Here is a 20,284-nt window from a genome sequence, read left to right on the forward strand (position 1 = left end):
AAAAAATTTGCTGCAAAAAGAAAACATAAAAAATATTCTCTCTCAATAAAAAAATCTCGGTAGACATCGTGAAGTGTCCCTCCTTCAAATTTAAACTATAGTTTCTTTCAAACCAAATAGAAAAATAATAATAAAAAGTCATGTTTTTGACGAGGTATTAAAAAAGTTTTGCTGCCTGTCTATAACAACATTTGGTAACAATTTAAGGTCTTAATTTAGATTTTGACTTGTACGATGTGTACTGATGAATTGTTTTATGAAGATTATGCTCTTATTATAGAGACTGTTTTGTTTTTAAAATTATAATAGTTTTATATAGATTCTCCGTTTTGAGTAGAGTTGTTTTGAGATTTTTTTTTATAATTTAAATAACCAACTTTTTCAATTTATTTTTCAAAATAATTTATATTTGGAGCTATTTCTTAAACTAACGTAATTTCAAAAAAAAAAAAAAAAGAATGCAGAGCTGTTGTCAATTGAAATGACGCTAACATTGTAAAAGTAAGAGGTGTCACTAATTAAATTGACGACTGTATGTGGTCTAGTCAATTCAATTGGCGACTGCATGCATTTCACAAGAGGTGTCGCCAATTGAATTGACGTCTCCATTTAAAAAGTAACAGGTGTCAACACTTAGGTCTTGTACATTGTCGCCAATTCAATTGACTACACCTCTTATGAAATACATGCAGACGCCAATTGGATTGACTACACCACATGCAGTTGCCAATTCAATTGACAACATCTTTTTGTTCTATTTATTGTTTGAAAGTGGGTTAGTTTGGGAAATAGGTGGAAACTAGGGTTGGACAGATTATTTTTAACCAGCCTAAATCGGGCGATCCATGAGGCCCGCACAAGCACGGTTCAGGCTAATCAGTTTTTCGAGTTAGCCGTTATTGAGTTTACATGGGTTCAGGTGGTCGGTTTCGGATGGCTGGATTGAGCCCGTCGAAAAACCATAATCGACCGCCCAATCACTTATTTGTTCCGAGTTTAGTAGTGGAGTGAAATAAGTGGCTGGGTCATTTGGCTTGGTCCAAAAGACAAACACATACAATTGTCTAGAGTTTTCATTCACTCAGATCCTTCTCTTCGCATCAAGTCATCAAAAACACACTTATTTTCTCTTCATTGTCTCTTTGTCCTTGAGGTCATTACCGTCGCCACACCACCATCGATCGTCCGATCATGTAAGTTTCATTCTCATGTCTTTGATCTCTTTCTGTTTCTCTCTCAAACAACTCAAAACTTCCATTTTTATGCTATCCATTTCAACCCCACAAAACCTAAATGACTAAATTTTGTTTGTTAACAGTCCAGAATCTTTGTTCTAGATGCTTGAGGAAGAACAACGAAACTTGTTGGATAAATTGGGTTTAAATAAGATTTGACCATTTCTATGATAATGCGTGTGTTTGTTGAATGAACTTGGGTTTAAAACTTGTTTGTTTTTATTCATAGCATGTGTGGTTGTTGAATGAACCTAGGTTTTTTTTAGAACCTGTATTGTTTTCATTTTTTTATCACTAGGCCTTGCGTGTTTGTTGAATGATTATAGGTTCTTCAAACATCAAACGCTTCTTAAAAATGAAGTTTATTTTTTTTTAATATTTTAAGAAAATGAAATATTGACGGTAATGAAATAATCGTGACATCACGCAGTTTTTCACTCTTTTGTTCCTTCGTTGTAGTTGAATAAGTTTGGTTACTAATTTAATATATCTAACATTGACTTAGTTTTCTTACAGTAGAATTAACAGTAATATTGACTAAAGGTAATTTGTTGAGCTGTAATTTGGTGTAACAATATTCTGTTGTAATTTACTTCATTCTTTTTTTGTTGCTTAAAGTTGACAATTCTTTTTTAATTGTTAGTTTATACAGTTCTACAAATTCGATAACAGATGATAAATCTTCTCGTAGTAGTAATAGTAATGGAGAACATAAGATCAACGAAATTTGCTTGAAGTTATGGTGGAGGAATCAATGGAATCTGCTTGAAGGTCTGGTGAGGCATAGTCAGCCGATTATTTGAGTAATATATCCACTTCGTGCCTAAAGGAAGTATAAAGCTCTCAGGTGTTGGTAGATTTCTTGGAAGAATTCAGTTTACCTTTAGGCGAGGAGATCCCATACGTATGGATAATATTAGTGGATGATGCCTCGAATTTAAAGGGAAGTGGTGTCAAAGTAGTGCTAGAGGACCCAAACAACCTTCTCTTGGAGAAATCTCTAATATTCGAATTAAAAGTCAACAAAAATCAAGCTGAGTATGAATCCCTCATTGTGGCATGAACCTCGCTGTAGAGATGGGGACCTCGAGTCTGATGGCTAGGAGTGAGTCACAGTTGATTGTAAATCAGGTGCCAGAGAATACCAGGAAAAAAAGGCCAATCAAATATCTTATAAATGTACAAGAATTATCTATTTTTTTCAAATTCATCAAAGTAATATATGTACCCAGGAAACATAAGTCCCGGGCGAATCTCCTCTCAAAGCTTGCTGGCACTAAGAAACATGATCATAACATGACAATGATACAAGAAACTTTAGACACACCCAATATTGAAATAGAGGAAATGAACGCGATCAAGACCGCCCAACCCTCAAGTGGGATGACACCCATAAGATTTTACCTAGCTATAGACGAGCTACCCTCTGACGAGGTGGAGGCGGAGAAGATTAGAAATCTAGCATAAGAAATATACCATGATGTTCGAAAAACTTTATAAAATGGGAAGATCCTCCATCATGCTAAGATGTATGGGGAAAGACGAGACTGCCTTGGTCCTTGTAGAAGATTACTAGGGAACATGCGATAGTCACATAGGCGGGCGATCTTTCCCCCACAAGCTATTGAGGGAGGACTATTATTGGGCCACCCTAATGAAGGATAATGCATAATTTATCAAGAAGTGCAACAGGTGATGAAGATATTCCAATCTACATCACACGCCATTAAAGATCTTCCCCTCTGTCACATTGGCATGGCCATTTTAATAGTGGGGCGTGGACCTTCTGGATCCTTCCCCTTGGTGCCAATGCACTTGAAATTCTCAGTCGTCAGGGTAGACTACTTCACGAAGTAGATAGAGGCAGAGGCTATTTGCAAAATCACAGAAGAGAGATTTCAGTAATTATATTGGCAATTAATCATATGCAGGCTTGGCTTATCTGGAGTCATCACATGAGACAATGCAATACAACTTACTAGTTCGATGGTAGTAGATTTTTGTCAACACTTGGGCAACACCAACACCAAGAGGTTTTATAGTCATACCACACCACCCCTACTCCATCATCTAGGGGACAACTTTTACCACTGTCTATCGAGCTTATGTTATGTCGCTGATCAAAATAGACAAACTCACTTGGAGGGGCACACAGTTTAACTAGGAAGAAAATGAAGCAAAGCTTAGGTAGGTGTCCCTTACCTAGTCAACAAAATCATGAAGAAGGCCCACATTAGGAAATTCTTCACCAATTAAAGGGACGACATAAGATACAATTCGAAGGTATTTCCAAGGGAGATGCAAAAGGGCGACGAGTACTTAGACAAATGGTCTTACCTACCTAGTTGAGAAAATTTCTACTTAACTGGGAATGACCATATCGAATAAACTAGAAGCTACCATACGACGCCTACAAACTCGCAAAGCTGGACGAAAGACTAATCTCTAGAACACGGATCTCAGTTAATTTGAGATATTACTACAACTAATGATTTAAATATTTCCTACTAAATAAGGTGAAAGCTTTGACCCACAAATGAACATTCTCAAAGATTTTGTTACAGAATATTAAAGGTAGGAGTATACTCTTTTCCCATGCAAGGGCAGAGTTTTTAATGAGGCACACTATTTTCTCGAATATTTGTTTTTTGTAGGTCGAGTATGATAATTATACGCTGGAACTTCATTGAAGGATAAAGGATAATTATACGATGGACTTTCAATGAATGATCATTGTTGTCATATGGGGTAGTTATATGTTGGACATTTCATTGAAGGATCCTTGCCGCCCTACATGGTAATTATACGCTGAACTTCCATTGAAGAATCCTTGTCGCTGTTTGGAGAAAATTTCCGCAGGACCGCCACTAAAGAATCCTCGCCAAGTGTACTCTAAGCAACGCTCGAGAGACTCACCCTAAGAGCTCTTAAGTGGCTCTCCCCAAACAAATAATTCGTACAGCCGAGACAATATATACCTTAAAATTAATAGACAAACTATGACAAAACCCAAATATCATAAAAGGAATCGCTATGGAATCTAAAACTTTTCATTAACAAATACGAAAGGCATGGTTATAAAAGAGGTTAGCAAAGGGCAAAAATAACATAATTAAATGTAAAATTTCACCCTTTTCAAAGTATCGTGCTTGATGGACCAAGAATGAGCCACAAGAGCCATGATAACCCCAAAGCAGGATAGTGGGTTGCCCGAAGTACCCGAAAAAGTCGCCCATTTTAGCTTGGGCCTAATGAACTAGTTTCCCTGATTCATTCACTTAAGGTACTTGGGTAATGACGTGTCCAAACATTAAATTACAGAAAGAAATAATCAAAAAAAGAAAATTGTCTCCCCACGATTTAAGGGAAAACAAGTTTCCCTGTTCCACGTTAAATAGGAAAACTACTTTATACTCGTCCCAAATTATAAGATGCTTTGCAAAAAAATTGTCCTAAATTATAAGTTACTTTACAATTTCTATACAAAATTTAAAATTTTTTTCTAATATAACCTCAAATATTTATTATTATTCATTCTTTTAACTCTTTTAACTTCTCTTTCTTGTATAATTATGACGAACATTACTGTAATGTCATACATAATTTATTTTTTTCTTAAAATAATAATTAAATTTCTTAATTCATGTCAAATATTTTATAATTTAGAATCGAGAGAGATAAATTTTCTAACCCACATTCAAAAAGTTTTCTACATATACCATAACTTCATAATGGAAAAGAAGACCACGAATTTCTCCAAAAAAACACCGAAAAAATCTCTCACAATCCCTAATGAACATACTCTTCAGCCCTTATCGTACTTCTCTTCTAATTAAGGCTCTGTTTGGTAAAACTAGATGGTAGCTGGTAGCTGATGACTTGTAGTTGATAGCTGGTAGCTAATAGCTGATAAGTTAATTTGAGTGTTTGGTAAATTAGCTGTTATACTAGCTGATAAATACAAAATGACATAAAAGAACATTTTTAATTAAAAAATTGATAGTCTCATTATATTATTATATTATTGTATCATATAATTAAATTAGTATTTATAAAATAAAAATACATATATTAGCAAACACATGCAAAAAAAAAAAAAATTAAAATTATAAATAACATCAAAATATATCGAACAATCATATATAAATTTTTAAATGAATTTATATAATAAAATTTATATAATATATATATATATATATAATAATATAATAATATATATATAAAATAACATCATTACGATCTTGAATTCAATTATATTAATTTAAAAGAATAATCTCTTAATGTTTCGCAAATTTAAAAATTCGCAACACTATCTCTACATTCATTATAAGGCATGTAATTTTAATGTCGTTAAAAAATATTAAATGTTGCATTTTATTTAGTCGACACGAATATAATTATACAACGCAAAAACTATAAATTTTGTATTTTTGTTTAAAGTATTTTTTGAGAAAAAAGCTAAAAGCTAGTAAAAAACTACAAGCTAAAAACTAAATGACAATTACCAAACAAAGCTTTTTTGTTAATATGAGCTGAAAAGCAAAAGAAAATTTCTTTACCGACCTCCCTATGGGGGTCACCCCCAGCGAAATTCCCAACTTACCCCTGCTTCAGAGATTCATCTCCGAAGTTTTTTTTTTTGTAGATTTTTATAGATTTCGGAGATGCATTTCCGAAATGCATCAAAATTCATTTATTTTTTACAATCAGGTAAGAAAACCATTACAGGACTCAGACGGTTACCTTCTAAGAAATGTGGTAACACTTTCCTACTTAAAAGCCTACGTAACAAAAATTGGGAAGCTCCACAGCCACGCGCTAATTCCATTTTGTTACTTACAGTACGTAGTACGTATTTTTATTAAAAGAATAAAAAAACCTTTTGAAATTTCGAAGTTCCCTTTTCCTTCTCCCCACCACTCTCAGACGGTTAACTTCTAAACACTTTCCTATTTAAAAGCTTCTCACCCATTTTTCTTTCAAAATATCCCAAATCATTTTCGATCCTAAGTCTTCTTCTTTGTTTTAACGTTTTCTATCTCTTGTTACTGCTTTCATCACAATGTCTCGCTGCGGTGGAGGAAATCATCCCGAAAATCGCCGGAGTCAACCATCTCCTGCACATTCTCAACAATCATCCGTCAATGCTGCAGGATCAAGCCGTGGTGGTGGTGGCCGTGGCTCTTGCGGTGGACGTACCTCCGGTTCTTCTTCCTCCGGACATCCACCTCCTCCGTCATATGCTCCGGCCCCGGTTACCTCTCCTCCGTCTGTTGTTGCAGCTCAGGTTGTTCGTCCATCTGTTTCAGCGCCGTTTGTTCCATCTGTCGCAGCGCCGATTGCTTCCTTGAGTTCGGCTCTGATCTCCATCGAGAGCCTGACTGCCGAAGTTAAACAGAAGGCTACTCTAGAGTCGGCTCCGTCGTCTCAGAAGGCGGTTAGGTTCCCTAACCGACCTGGTTACGGTCAATTGGGAAGGAGAGTCGGCTCCGTCGTCTCAGAAGGCGGTTAGGTTCCATAACCGACCTGGTTACGGTCAATTGGGAAGGAAAATTCAAGTTTGTGCTAATCATTTTCAGTTGCGAGTGGCTGATAAGGATCTACACCACTATGATGTAAGTATAGTTTGCTCATAAGTTTTTTGTTGTTGTTTATTATGTTGGTAAGTTACAATGTGGTATGGATTTCTAGAGGATCAGGACTTTCTAACCTGTTGCAGCGTCTCCTCCATCGTCTTCATCCGATTAAATAAAGCGAATCCTTCTTGTTTGTTATTTTTCTTCTGTCCAGACCTTTTTTCGGAAGTGCATTTCCGAATTCCTCCAAGGGGGGTGAATTCGGAGATGAACTTCCGAGAACACCACATTTTCTGAAAAATAACTTTATTTCGGAGATGCATCTCCGAAATCAATATTTTATATTAAAAAAAACACTTTTTCGGAGATACATTTCCGAAAACACCTTTTTTTTCAAAAAAAGTACATTTTCGGAAATGAACTTCCGAAAATAGGGGTATTGTGGTAAATTCACCAGAGGTGGCCAAGAAGGTTAGGAGGTGGGTGAAGAAATTTTCAAGCAAAAAGCAAAAAGAAAAAAGTTTTTTTTAGTGTTACCAAACATACTCTAAATCATAGTAAAATTCAGCCAGCTTTGTAAAAATGTTTGAAAACAATTTCTTCAGGGGACAGAGGTTATTAATGCTTTTTGACAGACCAATTATACAGCTTAGTTCAACTTTATGGAAATTGAGAATCATGTTTTTGTAATATACTGTTTAAAAATATAAATATGAAATGATCTTAAATTTAATAATGTATTAAAATAATTTTAAACATAATTGAAAGGATAATTTAAGAACACCAATGCACAAAATTAAAGTTGAAGATCCATTTTAATCCCTCACAAAAATTACACAACTCAAATTAGTCCTTCACAATAAAATAGATTCTATTTAATCTCTTATAAAATTTAATTGGATTATATTAGTTCTTTTAATATTTTTTTAAACCAATTTTTTCATAGTTTTAAACCGTGACTGAGTTATGAATTAATAATATAAAAATTTTAGTTTTAAACCGTGAGAGTTATGAATTAATAATATAAAAAAGACAAAATTATAACCCAAGTCCCTTCGGATGAAATGGAAGTCAATTTACTACAATAGAAATTGATTTGTCTATTTGTAAATGATAGTCACTTTACTATCAATATAAATTGATTTGCCTAGTTGTTATTGATGGTCACTTTACTAACCGTAAAAATTGATTTGTCTAGTTGTAAATGATAATCATTTTATTAACAATAGAAATTGATTTGTCTAATTGTAATGGTAGTCACTTTATTAACAATAGAAATTGATTTGTCTAATTGTAAATGATAATCACTTTATTAACAATAGGAATTGATTTGTCAAATTGTAAATGATAGTCACTTTATTAACAATAAAAATTAATTTATCTGGTCGTAAATAATAGTCACTTTACTACTAACAATATAAATTGATTTTTCTAGTTATAAATGATAGTCACTTATTAATAAGAAATTGATTTGTCTAGTTGTAAAAAGAATATCATTTAATTTGAAGAGACTCGAGTTTGAGACCTCATAGGTAAAAATTTATATACATAATTTGTTAATATTATTAAAAATTATGGAAATTATTTGTCATAAATATACATTTATCTAGTGATAAAGAGATAGAAATGTCTTTTAAAGACTCTGAGTTCAATTCCTTATTTCGACTTTTTTTATCACTCTTTAAAAATATGAAAAAAGCGGTTTAAAAATTAAAAAAAATTGATTTGAAAAAAATATTAAAAGAAGGAAAAATATTCACTCTAAAATTAAAATATTGAATACACTTCTACTTTTCTTAATTTTTCTGAAAATAACTACTTTTTTCTTCTTCTTTTATTTTTACAAAAATACTTACTTTTCTTAAAAATGTGTTAATGATAAACTATATTATAATATAATAAGTGTGAGAGATAATAATTTTACGTTCGACATATAGAAATAGTTGAATTTTTTTATTTAAATAACCAATATTTTTAATTTACTTTTCAAAATAACTTACATTTGGAACTATTTTTTAAAGTAATATAGTTTTTTTTTAAAAAAATTAAAATGCTTTATTGAATTTGCAACTTTATGTAATGTAGTCAATTCAATTCAATTGACGGCTGTTTGTATTTCATAAGATATATCATCAGTTGAATTATTGTTTTCATTTAAACAATAAGAAGATTGTCACCACTTAGATCTTCTACACTGTTGGCAATTCAATTGACAATATCTCTTATTAAATACATTGAGTCGCCAATTCAATTGACGATACCTCTTAATTCTTTTTTTTAAATGGATTAATTTAAAAAATAGATGAAATACATGGTTACTTTGAAAATTTAATTAAAAATAGACAATATCTCAATGCATCCCATAAATCTCTTACATACCGTGCGAAATTTCAATTTTGTCCTCTGCTTTCGTAGATGCATTTTTGGAAACACTCCATTTTTAAAAAAAATTTAATTTTTTCCATAGATATAACTTCGAAAGATTTCATGAACTAAATTAATTTGAGATTTTCTCAATTAATTAAAAAATTAATTTGAAAATTTCTCAATAATTAATTTGTAACTTAATTTGAGATTTTTTCAATTAATTGAGAAAATCTAAATTTCATTCCAGAAAGTTAAAACATATTCGATGGTCAATTCGGTGGTGCGTAAGAGACTTATGAGATGAGATGAAAAGTTGTCTTAAAAATATTAATTTGAATAAAACATCCAAAATAATTTGCTAAATAAATAAAAAATACTCCCTCTCAATAAAAAAATTCGGTCGACATCATGAAATCTCCCCCTCCTTTGAAGTTAAACTAGTTGCTTTCAAACTAAAAAAAAAAGAAAGAAAAGTCATGTTTTTGACGATGTATTAATAAAGTTGTGGTGCCTCTTTATAACAACATTTGGTAACAACTTAAAGTTTTAATCTAGATTTTGACTTGTGCGATGTGCACTGATGAATTTTTTTAAGAAGATTAACCTCATATTATAGAGACTGTTTTGTCTAGTATTAGTACATTCTTCGTCAAAATAGGGAAGAGAAGAGGTAAAATAAAAGTCAAAGTAAAAGCTTAATCGATAAGTTGATGAATTTTATAATCTCCTGGCGTCAGTGAGTGGGATTGAATACCGTTTAAGTTACGTTACGACATCATCATCCTGCTTCCACCTCCCATGGCCATTATTACAAATTTCACACCTTGAGTTTTTCAAAAAGAAAAGTCTCATAGTAATTGGTTTCTTGAGTTTATTTTTAATATTAGAATAAAAATAATATTTTAAAATTCATTATAATAAAAAATTTATTTTAAAAAAATCAAAATTACTAGAGGGACCACCTCATTCATCTAGAATTCATTTAAAATATTTTTCTAGCATTGATACAGTAAATTAGAATAAAATATTCAACAATATGTTTCTTTCCAGTACAACTTTTCTGTTCAAGTGGCATGAACAAAGAACTCAAAAACACTGTTTTTTTTCAAGGTCTTCAAAAAAAAAAAACACCTTCCTCCAAACACAAACAAGATCCAAACTCCAAACCTTAATCTTTGCCTCTTGTTCACTTTCTTCCTCTCTCAAACATTCACTTCTCTTGTTTCCACTCCCTTTGTCCTTTTCTTGTCTAATTCAAAAAACAACAATGGTAGTACAAGACATGTTTTACTTCAACAAGGTAACAACATAGTACTCCTTTTGTTTGTCTTTGTGTTCTTGTGTGTGGTCCTTTGTTCTGCAACAAACAATGTGCTTCTTGTTTTCTATTTATGTTTTTCTTCCAATTTCAATAAAAATAATTAATTTCTGATCTGGGTCATTATTTAATTTAATGGGCATGTTTAATTTTGCATAAAGTTTCTATCTTTAATCAAAATTTTCAGGTTCAAATTTATGATCTATGTATCTGTGTTTTTTATGCAGGACATTCTTGTTATAAAGGCTCAGAAGAAATCACCATTGTTGTTAAGGATGTCTTTGTTGATGTTTTCAATGGTGTGTGGTGTTTTTGTATTCTATGTTTGTTTGAAACAAACTAGCATTCATGCTAGAACTATACTTCTTGAGTTGCAACAAAATGAGAAGCCTAATAGGAATGTGTTCAACCTATTAGACTTTTCTTATCTACATTATCCTAATCCTGTGTCTTTTAACAGGTAATGAGAACTTTGTTTCTATGATTCATGCTTTTTTCTTTAGGTTACGATTTGGAGTTTGTTAAATTTTGTTGTTGTTGTTGTTGTTGTTGCTGCTAGGAGTGAGTGTGCTCAAAATCCGATTCGATTGTTTGCTATATTGACGAATCAAAGATCGGGAAGCGGTTGGTTTGAGACCCTTTTGAATAGTCATATGAATGTAAGTTCGAACGGGGAGATATTTTCGGTACCTGAAAGACGGGTAAATGTATCTACAATAGTTAAGACTTTAGATAAAATTTACAATCTGGATTGGCTTAATAGTGCTTCCAAGAATGAGTGTTCTGCTGCAATTGGCTTGAAGTGGATGCTTAATCAGGTAAAAATTTCACTTTATCTTTTGCAAATTTCATTCTTTCGTTGGTGAGTTTCTTTCTTGATGTGGAAGTCATTTGAGATAATTTTAATTCAGAATGAATGTTACACCAACATGAACTTAATAGGTATGGAATTGTATTGATTTGGAATCGAATGGAATGACAATACAACAACCGGACGACTTCAAAATGGAATTACAATGTAGGTAGCTAGTAATGACGGTAGGAAAAAAATCGAACATTAGTGATGCTAAAAAGGACTAGAAGTATAGTTAAGTTGATTCTATCCAAGAACATTGGTTACACTAAAAGGGTCTAAAAGTATTGTTCAATTCAATATTTGGTAATGCAATGCTTTCATTGTATTATGAACCTCATGTGGAATATACGAAATATTGATACAAACACCAAACACGACATAGTTACTAACACGTCAACACCATACTAATTTGAAAAAAAGGAAATATTTGAATGTAACCATATCTTTTGTTGGTGTCCGACTCTAGACACGCCTTTAATCTGAGGTGTCTGTGTACCAGAAGTTATGGTTACCCAAATGCATAGATACTTATCATTTGTTGATTTAGTAATAAAATATTTGACATTTCTAGTTTTATGCAGGGATTATTGGAGCACCCTAAGGAAATAGCCGATTACTTCAACTGCAGAGGCGTTTCTGTCATTTTTCTTTTCCGGAGAAACTTGTTACGCCGAGTGGTATCGACGCTTGCCAATTCCTATGACCGTTATGCTAAGCTATTGAACGGCACTCATAAGTCTCATGTTCATTCTAAAGAAGAGGTCTCTTTTCCTATCTTGTTCTCCTTCCGTTTCTTTTCTTTTTTATACCGAAAGTGAAACTGATCCTCGACTTCTTTCAGGCCGATACGCTTTCAAAGTACAAGCCTACCATAAATTCGACGTCGTTGCTAGCTGATCTGAATGATATGGAGAGAAAAGCTGCAAAGGCATTAGAATACTTCAACACCAAACGGCATATGATTTTGTACTATGAGGATCTTATCAGAAATCGAACTGTAAGAGCCTCGTTAAGTGCTTATCATATAATTGTTTATGTATAATCTGTTTTTGAACTGTAAGAGCCTCGTTAGAGTTTGTGGAAATAAGCTTAAAACAACTTATGAACATTCCATAAGCTGTTTTTGAAGTTTTCACAAACAATCTAACAAGTGTTTATATCAGTCGATAAACTTGATTCAAATGAACAAGTCCAAACGGTTTGTACTATAACATTTGCCGAAACATTGAAAGTTCACAAAATAACGATTTCACCGTTTTGGTTTATATTGCAGAAGCTAAAAGAGGTGCAAGAGTTTCTTGGATTGCCGGTAATGGAATTAACGAGTCGTCAAGTAAAGATACATAAAGGGTCATTATCCGAACACATTAAAAACTGGGATGAAGTTGCCAACAAGCTCAAAGGAACTTCTTATGAGAGTTTTCTACAAGCAGACTATTCGTCATAACATATAACCTCGTCTAATTCTTCACGAAAGGTGTAAATATCGACAACGCCGGTTTTGTCCTACAGAAAGAGTTTAAACTCTCGGTGACTGCAGGAACTTTTCTTCTTGTGCTAATGCTCTTTCCTTCCACTACCAATCAACATTCAAATGACATGAATGACTTTGGTTGGTTTGTAGTTTGTACTAAGTCTTTAGGTTTTGGTATTTTTTGCATTCTTGAATGACCTTTGTATATGTCAGCTAAGTTATTAATTAGTAAAGATGAGCAATGGTTTGTTTGTTTTCTTTCTTTCTCTTTTCTCTAAGAAGGCTAATTATGTATTTTTATAGCACTGACACTTCAGATTGATGGCGTGTTCAATGTCTGATATATCAGTGTTTGTCACTAATACAGACACATGTAATTCAATTGACACTTCAGATTGATGGCGTGTTCAGTGTTCAATAGACACATGTAATTCAATTATCCAATTTTTTATGATGTTTTGAAAGATGAAATGGTACTTTTAGATTTGAAAAGTGATGAAATTATGTGTATGATATGATTCCTGTGATTAGCACCATCAACGCCAGCTGCTTCATGGTTGTAGTGGTAAACGTGATTATTTTGCTTTTGCTTTTGCAAGTCTCAACCATTACCAACCACCAAAAGAAACAGATAAGTAAAGGGATAAAGCAATTACAATTTACAAGTGTAACTAAAATACTCCAGAATATAAGGCGCTGACACTGAGATAACTGAAAAGTATCAATGCAATTTTTTTTGTTTTTCTGGTACAAAATGTGAGTCATATTATGTCTTTCTGTTTGATACCAAACAGAAAAAACAGTCCCTTTCGCACCCAATATTAGAAGTGCATCGATTTCATATACTTACTTCCTCCAATTTATAAGAGAAAAAATACACATTTTTCTTGTAATAAATTATAAGTAAATCTTTTTATTTAACTTTATTTGATTATATTATTTTAAAAAATACATCTTTTCTAATATAAAATTAAAATTCAATTGCATGGTTAAAAAGTACATGTGTGCATGTTCTCTTTAGAGGACAAAAAGACTCAAAGGTTTTAGTAGGTTTATATCATGATATGGAGGTTAGAGTTTGCCTACGATGGTGAAAAGTCATGTACGGTAGTATTTTAAAGTGTTTTAGGAGACTTGTTCACGTGAGGGAAGAGACTCTGCTGATAACCGATGATGCTTGGTAGTAAGCGTATGACTACCCGCAATCGAATATTAAGGTTGTAGTGAGCGTTGTGCTCTTTAAAGTGTAGAGAATGTGTGTCACTTAGAGGCTGTCTCTTCTCCTTGAGAGGAGATTTATTTATAAAGGTCTCTAAGACCTATGGTTTCCTTCGAAAGCTAGTCAAATACTCGTGCGGCAATACGAGTAAATTTATTTGATACGATATAAAATGTATTTAGATACGTATCCAAATTTGAAATTAACTATTAATTTTAAAATAGATAATGATTATATAAACTTAATTGTATTAAAATACAAAGAGAAAAAAGGAACTCGTGAGATGAAAAAAATAAGTAATATTTGATATTTGAAAATAAGAATTTTATCTTTTAAATTAAGGTAATTATTTACTAAAGTAATATGTATTGTGTTAATAATGACCCGTAAAATAGAAAGTTTATTCGATACAATATAAAATTTATTTAAATACATATGTAAATTTGAAAAGAGTTATTTAATTATAAAATGAAAAATAATTATATAAATTCAATTGTATTAAATAATCATGTAAGAAATTGACTTGTGAGATGAAGAAAGACCAAAAAAGGAAATTTTAAATATATGAAATAAGGATTTTGTCTTTCAAATCAAGACAAATTATTGATTAAAATAAAATAGACATTATGCTAATAATGACCCGTGAGATAAAAAATTAGTTGATGCGATATAAAATGTATTCATATACAAAGGCAAAATTTGAAATGATTTACTTAATTCTCAAATAAAAATAATCATATAAATTTATTTGTATTAAATAATCATACAAAAAAGGAACTGTTAGATGGAGAAAGAAAAAAAACTTTAAAAAAGGATTTTTTTCTCTAAAATTAAAACAATGGATCAATAAATTAGGGTTGAATATGTTTTTGATCCCTATAAATATCTCAATTTTCATTTTTAGTCCTTATTAAAAATGATATATTTTAGTCCCTACAAAATTATTATTCATGCAGTTTTAGTTAACAAGTTTTAGTCTCTGCTGTTAACTAAAACTTTGAAAACTGTTTAATTAACCAAATTTTAGAATTTTTTAAATTTAGAAGAATTAAATATGAGTTTTTTAAATTTCAAAAAATATTGATAAAAGTAATAAAAATCTCGACTTAGAAATAAAATTTTGAGTTTTTTTTTTTCGAGGAATTTTTTACGTTCTAAATATGTTTGTAAAATAATCATTCAAAAATACACGTCAGTTTAACAGCAGGGACCACTACGTGCATATTTAACCCTTAAATTAAAATTGATATTGTGTTGTTAGTAACCAGTGAGATAAATAAATTTTTAATTTTATTAAAATTTTAAAAAATAGGTTATTAGTATTTTAGTGATAATAAATAAATAAAGAGAAAAAAATTAAAATAAAAGAGAAAGTGTGGGAAAAAGAAATGTGAGGGAGATTTAAAATTTTAATTAATAGAGAGAATATGTGTATGTAATATTTAATTGTAATTTAATTGGTGAATGCTGAAAATTGAATGTCAGATGCCATACTGTAATAGGAGATGAGAGCGCAAAAAGTAAACATTACATAATTACTTAAATGTCATTTTCTTATCGTAGATAATTTGTTGCGAAAGGGAAATTAGGAAGTTCATACAATTGATTTGTAATAGATATATAGTAGAAGTCGCCATCCACTTAATCAATCGTGGTAAGTTAAGTCCCTATTTTAAAGGGAGTTATGAGTCAGTTAATGACATTGACTTTCTCTCTAACTGAGAAATGTCTTATCTCACGTTTTCCACATAGGGACTTTTCAAATAATACGATATAAATGCACCATTTTTTTTTAAATTCGATAAAAACGCATATCGTATATTTAAAAATGCGGTAAAATTGAAAAGTTTTAAACAATTTCAATAAAATTGATACCATATTTTCTTCTATTACTACTACTATTGAATATTTCATAAATTACTGCTTTTTATGAGAGTGAATTATTTTGACCAACTGTAATTTTGAGATGGATAAATAATAAGATGGATATTTTAAACAATATAAAAATTAAGGGGGATCCCAAGTACTTTTTAGGGGTGTGAGGACAAAATCTCGACATCTTGTCTTTGATGTCCAACGACTCTTTGCAAGTTAGAGAATTTCTTATCCCACCCTATGAGGTGGAAAAGAATTCTATGGAATTTCAAAATTACCTTTCAATTTTTGAAAATGCATCCCTCGAACGCACCTCATACACTTACAATTCGTTCGTTTTTTAGCTATTTCGGAAATACATTTTTGGAATGTCTTCAGAAATACATTTTCGAATCCTACTGAATTTAATATCCAACAACTCCTAAGTATTAGCTCTATCCAGGCTAAGAGAACCACCAATGTTAACCCCCTCGTGTTGGAGACCAGGAGGATCTTTAAAGTATTGTTGTGAAATGACGTTCGATTCTGCATTCTCTTCCAACATCCCATATTGTATTTTTAAACCATCCATTGATGATGTATTGGACTTCCAAAACCAGCAAAATCTAGAAGGTTCTACAGGTAGACGATGCATTGGACTTCCAAAACCAACAAAGTCTTTTGGCAAAGAATGCATAAAAGCTTCCTCCTTGAAAACCCATTCACTTTCCAAGTCTTCAAGTATGCGGCCCTTCGATTCTCTCCTCACATCCTCAAACTCAAGTCTTTCTTGCGGATCATGCAACAAGGATGGTAAATGTATGTTTTGGAAATAAATTTCCTAAGACTTTCCAGAAATGCATTTTCTAAATAAATTTAATCGTAAAATTGGAGCGTAACTAAAAAAAACAAATGAATTGTATATATATGAGATACGTACGATGATGCATCTTCGAAATCTGGAGGTGTTTTAGGAATTTCATAAGGTGCGCTTGTAACTCATAAAGTGCATTAAAAAAGACAATTTCTTTATCCACCCCCAACCTTCTTAGAAACCCGCGCGGAATTCCTAAAATGCCCCTATATTTCAGAAGTGCATCTCTGAAGACAAAAAAATGGTGATTTCGAAGATACATCTTCGAAATAATTTTCATTTTATTTTAAAAAAGGTGTTTTCGGAGATGCATCTTCAAAAAGGTGATTTCAGAGATGCATCTTCAAAAAGGTGATTTCGGAGATGCATCTTCAAAAAGGTGATTTTGGAGATGCAACTCCGAAAACACATGCGTTTGTAGTTTAAACAAAACAGTCTCCCCCCATTTTTCATTTACCCTAAAACACCAAAAACTTTAAAATCACCAACCATTTGCGCATACACAAATCAAAGGCTACTTCAAAACAACAACAAATTGCTCTCCAACCTTCAAAGACTACTCCAAAAGCACCATCAACATCACTTCAAATCTGTAAGTTCTCACACCCTTAACTCTAGGATTGAAATTCATATTAGGAGTGTTAGAAATTAGCACAATGTATTAGGTTTAAGTTATTATATGTCACTGAGTCTGTTTAGATAGAAAAAATTTGATTTTGAAGTATTTAGGGCAAGAATGGAGCTTTCTGCAAAAATGGAGTCGCAGGTGTTTTCGAAAGTGTATTTCCGAAAATTTCCGAAAACACCTCTCTGACCAGTTTCAGAAATGCACTTCCAAAATGAACTCAGAATTTTTTTTTATTTTCTTGATTGTTTCGCCTTGTTACCGAATTCAATTTTTTCAGGAAGATGTCAGGAAACCCCGCACGACTTAGACAGGGTAGGGAGACCCAGACCGCATCGACTCGACGCGAACGGGCCTCACAATTAACATCGACACAGGGATGGGGTCGAGTACCTGTCCAAACGGATGAGGCGCCTGCTGGTTCCTCATCTGGATCTAGGAGTTCGCTGGCTCGGGCGTCTTCTTTTCGTGAGGTGGTATGTGAGGAGGAGGAGATCGAGGAGGAGGTGAGAAATCATGAGGATGATATACCTGATGCTGACACTCCGAGCGGGGAGGGTGATGCGGAGGAGGGCTACCTGGGAGGGCCTATAGACACTTCCCTGCTGATTCACTATCACGACCACGTCATTCAACGTGTTTGGGAGGGAGAGGTAGTTTTTTTAATTACACTTTATAATTTAACCATTTTTTATTTAGGTTTTTATTCCACTTTCTCCTAACGGTCTAACTAAGTTTCTTTTTTGTTGTGATAGGAACGGCCGACCATAAAATCCGGGAACCATGCACGAAAGATATTTTCTCTGTTTAAACCACAAGCTCAGTGGTTTAATGACGTGGTAGCTGGGAGCAGGCTTGGCGGGTTATGCATGACCGACTATAGTACCATCACCCACGACATGCAGGGCGCATTTGTCGAGAGGTGGCACAAGGAGACGTCTTCTTTCCACCTTCCTGTTGGGGAGCTGACGATCACCTTACACGACCACCTGTCGATCAGAGGGAGGCTACTCGACCATTCCCGGATACAGAGGGTTAAGGCCATTGAGTGGATGGTGGACTATCTGGGCATGGACCCAAACATAGCGAATTACAAGTGTACCTGGACTGTACTATGCACGATGACATCCGTTGGACGCCCTTCACTAATTACCGTCATGTTGTCCCATTTGACCACATCGCATTATACTCTGGATGGTTGGGGTGTGGGACCAATACCATGGTCAGGTATTTGCCGGCGCGGTGCATGAGGCAGTTTGCACGAGTGCAGATGATACCGAGATCTTCGTTTGAGGCTGCTCCAAACACCGTTACCCGAGTGGGCCTCACTGTTATATTTGATGATTGGGCGCATCATTTGGTGCCTGAGGAGTATCAGCGTATGGTGGCCACCCAGGAGTGGTACTGTGTGGAGGGGTACGTAACATGGTTCTATCGTGTGTCACATCCTTTGATGACACCCAACGCTCCCGGAAATCCTCCTAGGCCGGCACATGAGGAGATCATGGAGAACCAGCAGGTCGAGGATGACCATGCCACTGATTTCCTGTCGGTATGCCAACGGATACAGATGCTTGGGCAGGATGCATTGGACAAAGGTATCATTGAGCAGGGCGGTCCAGAGGCAATTGCCATTGTGGAAAGGATGGTCAGTGACGCGACTGGTGCTGCGGTGTATAGGCGGCAGAGGAGGTCCCAGGGAGTTAGGGTTAGGCATACTCAGTAGCAATTGCCTATTTATGTTTTATTACTGACTTTTTTGTATTCGGGTTGTATTATTATTTTGACACTGAGCACGATCTCGTACAACTATTTTTCGTATTTATAATATTATTATTTTATTCTAATTTACGTGTTTTATTTTGTCGATTCTATTCTATTTTGTCGATTAATTTAAAATACGGGATTAATCATTAATTTGAATAAAAAGAAAATCTCATAACATATTTCGGAGATGCATCTCCGAAATAAATAGAAATGTGGAAATGAGTGTTTTTGGAGATGCACTTCCGAAAACACTAAAAAATGGGTGTTTTCGGAATTGCATTTCTGAATTCTGTGAAAAATATGAAGAAAAAAAATTACTTCAGAGATGCATCTCCGAAGTCAGGGGTATTATAAGGTTTAAGCAGGGGTTCTCACCAAGGGGTGGATAAAGAAATTGTCTTAAAAAATCTCCATAAGTTATCTATTTCAGCCCAATAGCCCTTACGGGCCTCTAGCAAGTACTTCAGCCCAATAACCCTTATGGGCTTCTAGTAAGTAACATTTGTCAGTTTGAGGTCATGAATTTTTTACCCTGAATTAATAAAAGATAGATCAACATAAAATTTGTTAAACTTATCAATAGTTTATAATTGAGTCTCATAACTGATTGAATCCAATTTTTTTTATAAATAATTTATAATTAGGTATCAAAATTTAATACCATTTTTAACTAAGTTACTCTCGTTGAAGGGTCGCATTTTTTAAAACTTAGAATTCAATTATATTCAAAAACTCAACTACAGTCTACAGGCGAAGAGTGCTGCCAACACACATTATGTGTTGGTATGTATTTGATAATGTGTTGCTATCATTTAATCGAAGACCAAATTACAAACTTTGTTTGTTAATAAATGCATCAACCACTATTGAAAAAAATCATAAAGTAGTTAATACAACTACTAAGAAGTTCCTTACACAATTAATAATCCAATTAAAATTAGAGATACAGTTTTTGGACCAGACAAAGTCATCAGCTACAAAATTTTTTCATTATCAAAATAGGAACACTCTCTTTAATCACTTTTTTATTAGGTGAAACACATGTAAGTCTCTCATTTTATAAATGAATCCCAGGTGAATTGGTATAAATTACATGTATTTCACCCAATAAAATAGTAT

General features: G+C 33.1%; 1 protein-coding gene across 1 annotated transcript; it reads left to right on the forward strand.

Annotated features, from left to right (window-relative positions):
* Positions 1–10,181: 10,181 nt before the first annotated feature.
* Positions 10,182–13,372, forward strand: LOC131624693 (uncharacterized). Its single transcript, XM_058895616.1, has 6 exons — positions 10,182–10,478; positions 10,724–10,956; positions 11,056–11,314; positions 11,934–12,113; positions 12,194–12,349; positions 12,626–13,372. The coding sequence occupies exons 1-6, from the start codon at positions 10,215–10,217 to the stop codon at positions 12,797–12,799; spliced, it is 1,266 nt and encodes a 421-aa protein (XP_058751599.1). The 5' UTR covers positions 10,182–10,214; the 3' UTR covers positions 12,800–13,372.
* Positions 13,373–20,284: the final 6,912 nt, after the last annotated feature.

The sequence above is a fragment of the Vicia villosa genome, unplaced genomic scaffold (assembly GCF_029867415.1).
Source record: "Vicia villosa cultivar HV-30 ecotype Madison, WI unplaced genomic scaffold, Vvil1.0 ctg.000148F_1_1, whole genome shotgun sequence".
In the NCBI taxonomy this organism is placed as follows: domain Eukaryota; kingdom Viridiplantae; phylum Streptophyta; class Magnoliopsida; order Fabales; family Fabaceae; genus Vicia; species Vicia villosa.

Excerpts from the sequence above, each read along its gene's own strand:
- LOC131624693 (XM_058895616.1), top strand. The coding sequence starts at position 10,215 with ATGTTTCTTTCCAGTACAACTTTTCTGTTCAAGTGGCATGAACAAAGA. Across the intron at positions 10,479-10,723 it reads ACATGTTTTACTTCAACAAG|GACATTCTTGTTATAAAGGC; the intron begins GTAACAACATAG and ends TTTTTTATGCAG. Across the intron at positions 12,350-12,625 it reads ATCTTATCAGAAATCGAACT|AAGCTAAAAGAGGTGCAAGA; the intron begins GTAAGAGCCTCG and ends TTTATATTGCAG.